The sequence below is a fragment of the Doryrhamphus excisus genome, linkage group LG17 (genome assembly GCF_037039965.1).
Source record: "Doryrhamphus excisus strain RoL-2023G ecotype Guam linkage group LG17, RoL_Dexc_Guam_v1.1, whole genome shotgun sequence".
Lineage (NCBI taxonomy): Eukaryota > Metazoa > Chordata > Actinopteri > Syngnathiformes > Syngnathidae > Doryrhamphus > Doryrhamphus excisus.
Genome location: NC_136373.1, coordinates 18,684,105 through 18,697,956, shown reverse-complemented (window position 1 = coordinate 18,697,956; position 13,852 = coordinate 18,684,105). Strand labels below are relative to the sequence as shown.

General features: G+C 51.8%; 1 protein-coding gene across 3 annotated transcripts in view; it reads left to right on the top strand.

The window, feature by feature from the left end:
* Nucleotides 1-13,852, top strand: part of iglon5 (IgLON family member 5) — a 68,575-nt gene that overhangs the window by 36,630 nt on the left and 18,093 nt on the right. For all 3 annotated transcript variants that reach the window (XM_078797962.1, XM_078797961.1, XM_058083618.2), the window contains exons 2-3: nt 10,535-10,613; nt 12,070-12,302. In XM_078797962.1, coding sequence (XP_078654088.1) covers nt 10,535-10,613; nt 12,070-12,302 — 312 coding nt within the window. The remainder of the gene's footprint in view (nt 1-10,534; nt 10,614-12,069; nt 12,303-13,852) is intronic.

Below are 13,852 nucleotides of genomic sequence, written 5' to 3'. Positions count from 1 at the left end.
AACATTAAAATTAAACTTAAGTGTGAAAGATAAATTCAAGTAAAAATGTAAATGTCTTAACTAAAAGTGTTGAAATAATAACAAAAAATATATAAATAAAATGTAAAAATAATTTTAAAAAGGGACTTTACATAAAATAAATGTTTTGAGAAGCCCTGGTGTCTAAAGTATGTGTGAAGTACATTTGAAGTATGTGTAATGTAAGTACGCTTGACGTATGTGCTATGTACGCACCAAGAGTTTGTAAAGTTGTGTAAGTATGTGTAAAGCATGGGCCAAGAGTGCATAAAGTATATGTAAGTTACTATGTGAAGTATGTGTGAAGTATTTCCAGTATGAACAATGTTTTTGTTCTCGGCGGAACGTCAGACAGCGAAGGGTTTCACCAAAGCTAACAAAAGATGCTTCATTTGCATATGAAAGTCACGTTTGGTACGATTGACAGTAATGTAGTCGTGGCCGCCCGCCCCAAACCACCTCGCCCGCCCGCCCCTCCCACCTCGCCCGCCCCTCCCTCTTTCTGACTCACAGATGTCCCAACAATACTCATGGAAATTGCAGTTTGTTTTTTGTTGTTTGTTGGGATAAAATGCGTGAAAACCATCTGTGATTTTCCAAGGAAACACGGATGAAGGATGAACTAGAAAAGATGGCCGACGTGGCAAACGTTTCCTGCACGTGTATTCCTGGAAGGGAATACTACAAAAGACATCTCGGCCTTCACATGACAAAAACAACGTGCACACTTCAAGTCGTCGACGTGTCACCAATGCAAACGTGGCCATCCCCGTACGCCACGCCTCCAGCATCACTTCCTCTTCCTGCCATGAGAACGTGTCAAAGGTCAGAAGTTTGTGTTGTAGGCCAGAAGAACGTGTGGAGCAGATGCGGAGATGTTTTGGTCTGCGGAAGGATCACCAGCTTGGCGCTTTGATCTTAGATTTGAAGGCCCTCTTCCTTTGACATCATCTGCTGCGGCGTGACAAGAAGAATCAGCGGATGAAATCCACCACCAGAAAACCAAAATGTAGAAGAACCCCCCCGCCCCCCCCTCGCAGCCGTTCCTCACATCAGGATCCTGGCATGGCTTTCCAAAGAATCCACAGCCATCTGCTCGCCACTCCACCAGCCGTCCCCGTCCTCCCCTCCACTTCCAACTCCCCCGACGTTGCCCTTCGCCGTCTGTCAGCCTCCCACGTCCCCCGGCGCTTCCTCCGCCTCCATCATCCGTGGCGGCGCACTGACTCATGATTCCCGCGCGCTGCCAGGCGTCGAGGATCACGGAAGCTTTGCGGAACCGGTGCTCAGATAAGCTGGCGAATTAGAGGATGGAGAAGATCATCGGTGGCGGTGCAGAAGATAAGACGCAAAAGTGGGAGGGGTGTTGGATTAAAATGCAAAGCAGGTGTAAAAGGATGACACAGGTGAAGGTGTGAGGATGGCCATGACGAGAGACCTGCTGCTGAAACGCCGCCAGGCCTGTCAATCATTGGCGGGGATCATGGGGAGACTTCAAGATTCGCCTCGGCCCTCGTGAGCACCTTTGGTTCCAGTCGCCGAGTCGTGTCAGGTGCAAACCGGTCAAGAAGGAACCTACCAAAGTTCTCGTCCCGTCTTCTGGAACCTGCCGTCACACCTGGATGGGCTCCTGTCGCCTTTCATCTCCGACCTGCTTCCGACTGTCGGCTACCGTCGTATGCTAGCTGACACGCAACCCAACGCCTGGCACGCCTTCGTGTTTACTCGGTACAATACCGCAATACCTTAACTCTACCCGTACCCTCTACCCCTCTAACTCTACCCGTACCCTCTACCCCTCTAACTCTACCCGTACCCTCTACTCGTACCCTCTACCCGTACCCTCTACCCCTCTAACTCTACCCTCCATCCCTAAGCTGGCAGGAAGGAGAGTAGGTAAAAATATAATCAATAAGCTGTTGTCACCATAGATGGATTTATATAGTATATAGTATATATATTTATATATTTTTCATTTTAGGATGTAGCTTTCCTTGTAGCCGACATTCAGCAGGAAAATTTTCCGTATTTGCAAGCTTGTGGGAATCACTTCTTCTCTTTCCTCGTAAACGTGATTCCTTCCAGCTCGGAACATCCAGCTGCCGTCCCTCCTCATCCTTCCTGAGAATTGCTTGTATCCTTTTTTTCTAATCCTGCTAACATGCACACGCACACACATGCACACGCACATGCACACACCATTCGCTGTTGCGCTTGATGAATGGGAAATAAATGTAAAATGGTGGAAACACTAGCATTCCTAAATCATTTTTGCTGGAGTCTTCACGTGTTGGCGTGTTCATGTGTGCTGGCGTGTTCATGTGTGCTGGCGTGTTGGTGTGTGCTGGCGTGTTCATGTGTGTGTATAGGGATTGATGAAGTGTGTATTTTTGTGCATGTGTTTGCAGATTTGCGTGTGTTTGTGTGTACTATGGAAGCGAAGCGTCTGGGCCTACAGACACGCCTCCAGCTGTGGAAGCCTTCTTTTGCATCCACAGCGTGTGTGTGTGTGTGTGTGTGTGTGTGTGTGCACGTGTGTGTGCACGTGTGTGTGCGTGCTGGGACAGCCCAAGTTTCCAGAGCAAGCAGCAGTTGTCCAAACAGCAAACGTGTTTCCATCTCCCCGGAATAAAAGGCCGGATATTTCATGGATGGGGAATTATTCCTGGGTGCGATGTGACACGGAAGTACCGGACAGGAGGTCCTCGGTCTACGTGAAGGTTCCCTTTTAAAATACATGCAAAGTACATCAATGAACTCCTCAGTACTATCCCGACGGTACGTAATGATACTTTCCTGCAGGATGGAAGGAACGCGGGGGCGGAGCTACGCAAGGCAAGCAAATGAAATGCAGCGCCGGTGGCTAATTTGCTAACTCGTTTATCTCCACACATCCCATTTTCCCATTGTGCTCTTTATTTCCCGCGGATGCGGCGTTCCTGTTGTGAAGGTTATTAATCTCTGGCTGCCCGTTGCCGATCCTTAAGTTAACAGATCCTTAAGTTGTTGGAGAGCCGTCCCCTCGGATTAATGCTCCGTCGTGTGGAGCGCTGCTGGGAGTGGCCAGATGTCATGGCCGTGCTCGTTCACCGTTTCCAGGTCGTCCCATACAAGGTGATGGCCGAGCCGCTGGAGCTTCAGGTTCCAGCCTTGCGGGTCTACAAGCTCTGGAGTCGCTGCAGTTTATGGGCCTGCAGCACATTCCCGAAGTGGCACTCTTTTTAAAAACAGAAATGGGAAATTCTGCAATCATTTTAAAAGAATAATGTTTTAATATTAGGAAAAGAAAGATATTGTTTCAGGCGGCTGGTGAGGTTGTTGGTTGTTTTCCTCTTCATCGTGGAGCATTTGTCTACACAAAGTGCCTTGCTCGTTAACAGGCAGGCAGGAGCAGAAAGGAGCGTTTCATTTGCTGACTTGCATGTTTATTGGAATGATGTTCAAATTCATCTTAGCACTGTAGCATCTATGCTAACCCTTGCTAGCGTTTCCTCCTGTCCCACTCCTTTGTGTTCCTAAGTTGTACGTGTTGTATGAGGTCTTTTCCCCTCAGCTCCTCCGCTACGTTTCCATTGCTGCGTTTTGGGAATGCTGATGATGGAAGTTCTAGCGTGTTGTGCTGATTCGGCCATGAAGGAGCCACTTCTCGTGTCTCCCCTCCAGCTCGCGGGTTGTTCACCTTCATTGTCGTGGTTGGCTACCAAAGCTTTCTAAACGCCACTTTGCTGTATTTTATCTTGGCGTTCACGCCGCTGCTTTTCTCCCTGGTTTAAAGGCTGTACAGTGAAGAACGTAAGCAGGATGCAAGGCCGTGATTGGACGCTACATCTACTGTTCATGGCTCTCTTCACTTGGACGCATGAAGAAACTATTTGGTTTGGTGTGGACCCAAACCTTCTCCCACAGGCACCGCCCAGCCACCCTACGGAGAAAACAAGCGGAGCGACACCGATCGCTTCAAGTGGTCTGGGTCTGCTTGTTTGGTGCACACCAGGGTTCTGAAGGCTTCTAGCATACTAGCAGATCCTAAAAACTGCTCTTGCACTCCGTCGCCAATAATTGGTCTTTGTGTCACCTTCTCCAACTAAGGTGTGGTGGTCAACATCATGGCCTAAACGGCACCAACTTTAAACATCATGATGGTGAAACCTGGCATACGTTAGCATCTCCTGGTTCCTGATGTGGTTTTAGTAAGCAGGCTGGGAAAAACCACTGATTGCACTGATGGGAGTTTTGGTGGCGCCTTAGTTTGAATATGCCAGCTTGCACGGATGCCAAGGCAAACATCAGCAACTGTTTCCTGCTGACAAATCAGTCCAATCAGCCATCAGTGGCGCTCGCTCAATAAAGGAAACACAGCAAGTATTCCCAATTACGCTGGCTGTTGATGGCGTTTATGGCCAACAAAACCTTCTTTCTCCGCTTCCACAGTGGTGGCACGCCACATGATGGCAGTTTCTACATGTACCATGGATGCACGCTTCAAGGAAAACCTTCTTTCTCCGCTTCCACAGTGGTGGCACGCCGCATGATGGCAGTTTCTACATGTACCATGGATACACGCTTCAAGGAAAACCTTCTTTCTCCGCTTCCACAGTGGTGGCACGCCGCATGATGGCAGTTTCTACATGTACCATGGATACACGCTTCAAGGAAAACCTTCTTTCTCCGCTTCCACAGTGGTGGCACGCCGCATGATGGCAGTTTCTACATGTACCATGGATACACGCTTCAAGGAAAACCTTCTTTCTCCGCTTCCACAGTGGTGGCACGCCGCATGATGGCAGTTTCTACATGTACCATGGATACACGCTTCAAGGAAAACCTTCTCCGCTTCCACAGTGGTGGCACGCCGCATGATGGCAGTTTCTACATGTACCATGGATACACGCTTCAAGGAAAACCTTCTCCACTTCCACAGTGGTGGCACGCCACATGATGGCAGTTTCTACATGTACCATGGATACACGCTTCAAGGAAAACCTTCTCCACTTCCACAGTGGTGGCACGCCGCATGATGGCAGTTTCTACATGTACCATGGATACACGCTTCAAGGAAAACCTTCAATTCCACAGTGGTGGCACGCCGCATGATGGCAGTTTCTACATGTACCATGGATACACGCTTCAAGGAAAACCTTCTCCACTTCCACAGTGGTGGCATGCCGCATGATGGCAGTTTCTACATGTACCATGGATACACGCTTCAAGGAAAACCTTCTCCACTTCCACAGTGGTGGCACGCCACATGATGGCAGTTTTGTCCTTATTTGAGACATGAACACACATCTTTCTCTTTTTGAGAACGTGTCCTGTATGCTTTGACAGTAGCTGTGTTGGTGGGTTTCCACTTGGGGGGCCGCAGTACTTAAGGTTAGTCTTTAGGAGAGCATGACAGCAGGAAATGAAAAGCAGTCAGGGCGTATTTAGGAGCCCCCACGGGGGCTTGTATATCTCTTCCAGGGAAGTCCTAGTTTACTACCGTATCGATCCTGGGAGTGTTGAGGTGTTTAGAGGTGTCCATCCAGAAGAAAGAAAGAAGCTCTGCTCCTGCTTGATTCCACATCTGGTGCCGGCCGTCCATTCAAGGGCTGTGAGAACTTCCCTTCTCCTTGTTGATGGTGTGAAGAAGAAGAGGATTTAGTGGCTGGGATGGAGTCCCAGGCTGGGAGGGACAGGAGGTAGGAAGGTCCAATGAGAAGAGAGATGGGGACGTGCAGCAAGGAAGGAGGGCTCAAGTGGTGAAGGGACACCGGAGGAGGTGTGGAAGGAGGTAAGGAGCGTGCAGAAGAGGGAGAGAGACGGCTGCAAGGATGAAGGTAGCGCAGGAAGAAAGAGATAAGCGGCGGGAGCGTCTGTGTCTGCAGCCAGTGTAGATACCAGACAGATGTCACATGATTGGTCAGAGCCACCCCCCCCCCCCCCGGGGGGGGGGATCTGGATGGTTTAGGCGCACCTCCCAGATGAAAGCGGTTGGACTTCTGCGCAGCAAAGCATCCCTGGCCCAGAAGGGCGGGCGCCCTCCAGCCTCACCTTGCTGGAGGGAACAGTGAGGCCAATTTTGTTACTTTTTCTGTATGCTATAGACTGGAAACGTTTGGGTTTGATGACAAAAAATGAACATGACAAAATTGCTCAGATGTCCCCTCGGGTGGGATGGCGCTGACACCCGTTCGCCGGGGCGGCCGAGCGTCCATCTTGTTGCGTATGGAGCCTCTCCCTGACTGCCGGTGGCGAGGGCGGATTAGCAGGCGCATGGCGGCAGAGAGACCAAGGTGGACACGCCGACGTCTGTCCAGAGTTAATGGGATCAGAAGCAGAAGAAGCCGGTTGATGTTTAATCCCGCACCTCCAACACCCGCCCGAGGCGCCAGGCATCAGATAATCCTGGCGGCGCCTGTGTAAATATTCCATTGGCTGCAGCACGCCGCTGTTCATTATGCGGCTGGACGTCACCGGGCTGGCTCGCCCACGGTCGCTCTTTGACGGTCCGATGCTCAACTCCCTTGTCATCCCTTCAGTCACATGACTTTGAAGGTGCCGCTCCTGTCAGATTCCCGGATGAACAGCTGGGAGAGCATACCGGATTCCTAAATATCCATTCTGGACCACGTTCAGGGACATTTTCTAGCTGGGAAAATCCAGACGTGTTTCCATGTGCATTTATAGTCTCCGGGTACTCCCCCCCCCCCCCCCCCCCAATTCCAAAAACATGCTAGGTTAATTGGCCACTCCAAATTGTCCATAGGTATGAATGTGAGTGTGAATGGTTGTTTGTCTATATGTGCCCTGGGATTGGCTGGCCACCAGTCCAGGATGGACAGCTGGGATAGGCTCCAGCATGCCCCCCCCAGTGAGGATAAGCGGCATAGAAACAGGATGGATGGATGGATGTTTTACAGTGAGAACATGAGAGAAGCCTCCTATTTCCTGAGCTTGAAGTCTTTGAGATGATTGGCGTGACTCTCAGGTTCTTCTCCAGGACGACCACCTTCTCCACGTCTGACTCTGAGTAGCGGCGTTGCTGTCCTCGGCTGTCAGTCTGACCTGCTGCTTCCGTGTGTCCGTTGTTGCCGCCGTCGCTGCCACTTCCTGTTCGTATTCAGAACCCCAGTCCGCATCCAAATGGATGATTGTCCTGCTTTTATTATCCACCTTCAAGCCCATCATGTGTTCCCAGGGAACATGACCCCCCCCCCCCCCCCCAGCCAGTGTGTGTGTGTGTGTGTGTGTGTGTGTGTGTGTGTGTGTGTGTGTGCGTGTCACAGAGGTGGGGGAGGCTTTGTGGCCAAAACAGAAGGTCATATGAAGGACACGCCATGAGCAGTAAGCGGGGCGGACTTTGTGATCCTCCACAGGTCACACAGGATGTGGTTTTTATACGACCAATACTTGCTCTCCTTCCCTCTCACTTCTTCCACAACGATATAACGATGCGTCTGTTTGGAGAGCTGGATGCTTCCAACATTTTTCCATTTTTCTGTTTATTCCAATATTCATTTATTCCCGCCTCCAGGCACGCCCACTCCTCTGTGATTGGTCACACTCCCAAGCGCTCCCCACTGTGTAATTGTGTGAATACAGGAGTTGATAAAAATGAATAAATCCCTTGGAGGGCTACTTACTAAGTGGTTAGGAGCTACTGGCAGCTCATTGGCTGCTGGCTGGAGACCCCTGACTTACCGTGTAAGGACGTAGCGTGCTAACGCAGGTAATGCAGGTAATGCAGGTAACCTAGGTAACGTAGGTAACCTAGGTAATGGGGTGGATCCAGCGATTGTGTTGTTAGCAACTCCAGACGTGGGGGAGCTCGCATGCCTGCATCTAAGACGCTCCCTGTATGCACACTCTATAATGCTACACAGACAAGCACTTCCTGGCGCTACATTAATAGTTAGCCACTGATGAGCTAACTGTTTATAGTCATGTATTCCAATGCTAGAGTGTGAGTAGTATTTTGCTACCATTCCTCTGTCATGTTATTTTGGTGTATTTTGGTGTATTTTGATGTATTTGAAGTGATCCATTCTGAGATCTTTTCATTGGATGTGCTGACAGAGTCTGCAGGAAGTGGATGTGCGCGTTCAAACCGAAAAGCAGGCGTTGTTGAGCCGTGAGCGTCAACAGGAGGAGGAGGTTGGCTACCAGTTATACCAGTTATACCAGTGAAACCAGTTATGCATTTAAGTCATCATATCAGTTGCTACCTTTTGCCGGCAGGAAGTTTGTGGAGAAAAGGAGCTTCGTGTTTGAGTGTTGATGCAAATTGTCGACACGGAAGAAAAAAGGCGGTTTGTTGCTGCGGTGAACTTGCAGGAAAACCTCATCCCTGCTGCTTTGGCTCACAGATGAGACTTGTAATGAGTGTGTGTGTGTGTGTGTGTGTGTGTGTGTGTAACACGTTGACCTGGTTGTCGTGTTGTGGGAGCGGCGGCAGAGTCGTGCGGCTTTTGGCACGCCGGGTGCCAATCGAGCTGTGAAAATGCAATTGAGTAGGGAAATGGGGAATAGCTCCTCGCTCATTTTGTAACCTTCGCAAGGTTCGTGCACACGTGTCACTCATTCAGTCAGAACGTGTGTGTGTGTGTGTGTGTGTGTGTGTGCAGGCTGGTGTGTGTCGACGGAAGCGTGCCGCAGCCGCATCCGAGCCCCTAGCGCTAAAAGGGAATAGAATTAACCCAAATAAAGGCTAGCGTGTAGCGGAGAAAACACTTGAAAAGGAAGAGCTGAGGATGGGCTGAGGCTGCGGGGGCCACTATTTGGCAGGAAAACACACAAATAACGCAAGGCTTGTTTTTCAACAATGCCAAATATGCTTCTCCTCCTGCGTCGTCAGGGTATGTTTATGCAACAATAACGTAGCCAAATGAGCTGGGGGGGCGCTAGGACGCATGCCCGGCCAGCAGAGGGCGATGATGTGCGTGGACAGCGACAGGACACTCAGACTGGACCCTACCAGTGCATCCTGTCAGGACCTGAAGGACCGCTTGGGACCTCCAGGCCTATTTTAGATGGTCTTGCATCAACGCCATCTTTGGGTCCAGGATGAGATCCCGCTGAAGTATCAGGGTCTTGGTAACGAGGGCGGGAGGATGGGTGGTGTCTGCAGTGACTCATCGGGTCAGGGTGCCACCCTGGGGGGGCCTCGGGAAGACCCGGGACATGTCTCTCAGCTGGATTGGGAATGCCTCCGGATCCACCGGGAGGGGCTAGATGAAGTGGTCGGGAAGAGAGAACTTCCCCAGCCATGGCACGCTTACTACATGCTTACTACATGTATTATTACATGTATTACCACATTTCTTATGCTGACGGCAGCCTTTGTGTATTTCCATCGTTGGTCTCCACATGACACGGGATCAGCCTCGATGGCGCCATCTCCACCATCATGTGTCGCGGTGCTGGTCTGGGAGGGCGGGGTCGATGAGTCCGAGCGTGTGAACAAACATGGCGATGGCGCTGCCAGGCGTCCTCGAGCCTCCTGATTCCTTACATGTCTTCCACGCTGACAGTCGTGGTTGATTGAAAGATTAAGGAGTGAAAGTTGGCGCTCGGCAGGACTGCTGGCTTCAGTCCTTATTTCCTGTCCACATGGGGGAGGGGAGAGATGGAAGCGGCTGTGGGAAACCCATAACAAAGCTCCAGGTACTCGGCGGCTCCCCAAAGCCGCGTCTTCATCTTTCATGAAGTGGAATTGATGAAAGCTCCGGGCTTAGACCGCCGCTATATTGAGGTCAGCGGGGAGGCGGGGGGGAGATAGGCCAGGACGGAGGGAGACGACTGGCGTGGTGTCGGGGGGCGGGGCCGGGCCAGGTGGCGGCCCGGTCGACGCGGAAGTCTTTGCTTATCTTGACTTGAGCTGCTCCAACTTGGGAATTATTATTGCTTCACCCGGAGTGTCCGGCACAAATCACTGATGCACATTTTTGGATTTCCTCTCCAACAAATGTTCTGTGTGTGTGTGTGTGTGTGTGTGTGTGTGTGTGTGTGTGCGTACGTGTGTGTGTGTGCGTGTGCAGCGTCCCTTCTGTTACTGTCCCTTCATTTCACGCTCCGGCAGCTCGGCGTGAATCCTTTTCCTTGGGCTCATTATCAGCGGCGTTGGCTGAGCGTCCCGCCAGAATGGCGAGAGGAAAAGCTAAATGATTATTCAGGCGGGGGTCAGCGGCGACACGGTGACTCTTTGTTTCCTCCATTTATGACTTCCCACCATAAATAAGTCAGCGGGTTTTTGCGTGTGAGCTTTCTAAAGGCGTGGAAGACACGAGACGCTTTTCTAAAAGACGCCATCGCTCCACGCTAAGAACAAAGCACGTCCACGCCAGCGGGTACTTCGCCGCCGACACGCTAATGGACGACCCCCTACTGGCCTGGCATGCGTACTGCAGCCTTTTCCTGGAGTTTTAGCTGTTTTTGGTGTTTCCTCGGTTCTTTGAAGGAAGTGAGTGTCTTTTGACCGTGTCGAGCACGTGTTTCCATCACTGAATTCTAACCCCCCCCCTTGTCTCCTTGGCAGGCTCCAGCGTCCACGCAGCAGAGTTTGGCCCCCTGCCGGACAACATCACCGTTTTAGAAGGAGAGAGCGTCACTCTGAGGTGAGTCTTGATTGGCTACACCTGCACAACAAAGGTATGCCCCCCCCCCATCCTGCTGGTTGATCCACAACAAGTGGACAAAGATATTGGGTCACGAAAATGCAACCAAAGTGGTGAACTAGAAGGCCTGCAATGGCAGCCATCTTTGTAACGTTTCACATGACAGGCGAGCGTGACGTTGCAGACCCTCGCCCGTGCTTCCTTTGCCCCGCCAGTGATGGCTGCAAGATTCCCAAGGCCCACACGGGGAATATTTGCCCGAACGCAGATCATAAAGTCGTGTCCAGAAGCTGCTGACCGGATGCTGGCGGAGAACCACCCTCGGAGCTGGCACCTTCAGGCCGCGCTAGAATCCACGTCACCTTGTTGCGGGTTTCAGTTGAGCATCCTTAAAGTCTGCGGTCGCGGTTGCCGATTGGGACCAACCTCCGTCTTTCTTGAGATGAAACTCTGATGATTCCTCGCCGTACGAGTCCAGTTGAAGCCACGGTGGTCTCCACTTGTCCTCCAGTTTGCCTCAGCTTCCTGTTCCAGCAGGAATCTCCTGTTATTTCCTGGTCGGGTGCCCCGACGTCAAACGTCTCCCCATGTAACATTAGACGCCCCAGTCAGGCCTTTACGACGGCCAATAAAAGGCCATATTTCATCATCAAATGCGTGCGTACGCCGCCGCCGTCCTACTGGACGCCCGTGGCTGACAAATAAAAGACAAAAGAGCTTTATAAATAAACTCCACTTGAATGTAAATCACTTTAGCCCAAGTGGCTCCAGTACTTTTTGTTCTGCTTGAGACGCCGTTTGATGCGGGCCATTAAGACGAGCCGCATTTGATGTTATTACGCTTCTCATTTCCTCTGGGCGCAGAGTCCTGCAGCAGCGCAGACGTGATTAAGTTTAAAATTAGATTAATACGCCATTTGTACACACATCGCCATCTTTATGGCGCCGTTACTTACACCGCCCATCTGGGAGGCCAACGTATTCCTTCCGTGGACGCTTCCCGTTCCCGCTCAGGCCCCCCGAGGTCCCGCCCACACCGCAGCCTTTTTGGGGTTTTTGGCGGTTTGAAAAGAATTCGCATTGAGTCAACATTGGAGAGAAGGATGGCCATTGGGGGTGTTGGGGGGGGGGGCTGTCAATAAGACACTCCTGCTGTCTTATTGTGTTTCTCACCAAGACGCCACACGGTGGCGCTGTTGTTGTCCCCCAAAGTTGCCTGAAAGACCTCAGTGCCTTCTCCAGAGCAGTCACTGGGATGATGCATGGAATGTGGAAGGCGGGCGGGAACCAGGGCGGGAGGGAACCAAGGTGGGCGGGAACCAGGGCGGGCGGGAACCAGGGTGGGCGGGAGGGAACCAGGGCGGGCGGGAACCAAGGTGGGCGGGAACCAGGGCGGGAGGGAACCAAGGTGGGCGGGAACCAAGGTGGCTACACTCACAAGGTACCTCCCTTGCAGGTGTCGCATTGACGAGGAGGTGACCCACAAGGCGTGGCTGAACCGCTCCAACATCCTGTTCACGGGCACGGACAAGTGGTCGCTGGACAAGCGGGTGACGCTGGTGAACAGCAACAGCAGCGACTTCTCCATCCACATCGAGAAGGTGCAAGTGAGCGACGAGGGGCCGTACACGTGCACCTTCCAGGCCAACAACAAGCCCCGCATCGGCCACGTCTACCTCATTGTGCAAGGTCAGCATGCGGCCCCGCCTTGGCTCCGCCCCTGCTCCGCCCCCCCCATTGCCACATCTGCTAAAGTTCATTTCATTCAAGCTGGAGCTGGAGGCGATCACGATGCGTGATGGTGGATTCATCATGGCCGCCCAGATGGTGTTTAGCGTGTCAGGTTGCTGCATGAGGTCATGTGACTTTGTGACGGGCGGGCGACAACGTGGTGCCCCATCTTCTGGCGGAGACGAGAGCCCCCACAGTCTGTCCGCTTGTTTGTCTTCACTTTGGGAGTCAGACGGATCGGGCGGCTGCATCTGCTTCCCGGAACCACAAATCGCTGGCAGACGGCGAACTGATCGCTGATTAGCAGCGAGAAGTGACAGCCCGCCGCCAACGTTAGCTCCTTACTAGCGGGGCCCTCCAGGCTCTGTTGGGGCCCTCCAGGCTCTGTTGGGGCCCTCCAGGCACTGTTGGGGCCCTCCAGGCTCTGTTGGGGCCCGAGGCCAACATTCACAAGGGGGCCTCCTTTGCATAGCACCCCTGCAGTACAACTTCAAAGCTGGTCAGCCTCCGGGGGCCCCCAAAGCTGGGCCTGGGCACTTACTTTAGCCCCGCCCATCTAGGTAGGTAACCACAACAATGGAAATGGCGATGATGATATTAGGGTGCATAGAAATATACCAATGATGACGCTCATCGTTTTTCTGAAATAGTTCCTTCCTTGAAGGTGATATTCCCAATAACATTCCCAATGGAACATGAGTACCGTACCCCAACACGGATGGAACATGAGTACCGTAGAGGGTTAGGGTTGGTGGCTAGAAGAGAACCTATATCACGGAGTTAGGGTTGGATGGTTAGGGTTAAAGTTAAGGTTAAATTCTGGGTTCGATGGTGACGTTAAAGTTGGGGTTGGATGGTAAGGGTTAAAGTCGGGGTTGGATGGTTAGGGTTAAAGTTGGTGTTGGATGGTTTGGGTTAAAGTCGGGGTTGGATGGTTAGGGTTAAAGTTGGTGTTGGATGGTAAGGGTTAAAGTTAGGGTTGGCTGGTTAGGGTTAAAGTCAGGGTTGGCTGGTTAGGGTTAAAGTCGGGGTTGGATGGTGAGGGTTAAAGTCGGGGTTGGATGGTTAGGGTTAAAGTCAGGGTTGGATGGTGAGGGTTAAAGTCGGGGTTAAGGTGAGGGTTAAAGTTGGTGTTGGATGGTTAGGGTTAAAGTCGGGGTTGGATGGTTAGGGTTAAAGTCGGGGTTGTACGGTGAGGCTTAAAGTCGGGGTTGGATGGTGAGGGTTAAAGTCGGGGTTGGATGGTGAGGGTTAAAGTCGGGGTTGGATGGTTAGGGTTAAAGTCGGGGTTGGATGGTTAGGGTTAAAGTCGGGGTTGGATGGTTAGGGTTAAAGTCGGGGTTGTACGGTGAGGCTTAAAGTCGGGGTTGGCTGGTTAGGGTTAAAGTCGGGGTTGGATGGTGAAGGTTAAAGTCGGGGTTGGATGGTTAGGGTTAAAGTCAGGGTTGGATGGTGAGGGTTAAAGTCGGGGTTAAGGTGAGGGTTAAAGTTGGTGTTGGATGGTTAGG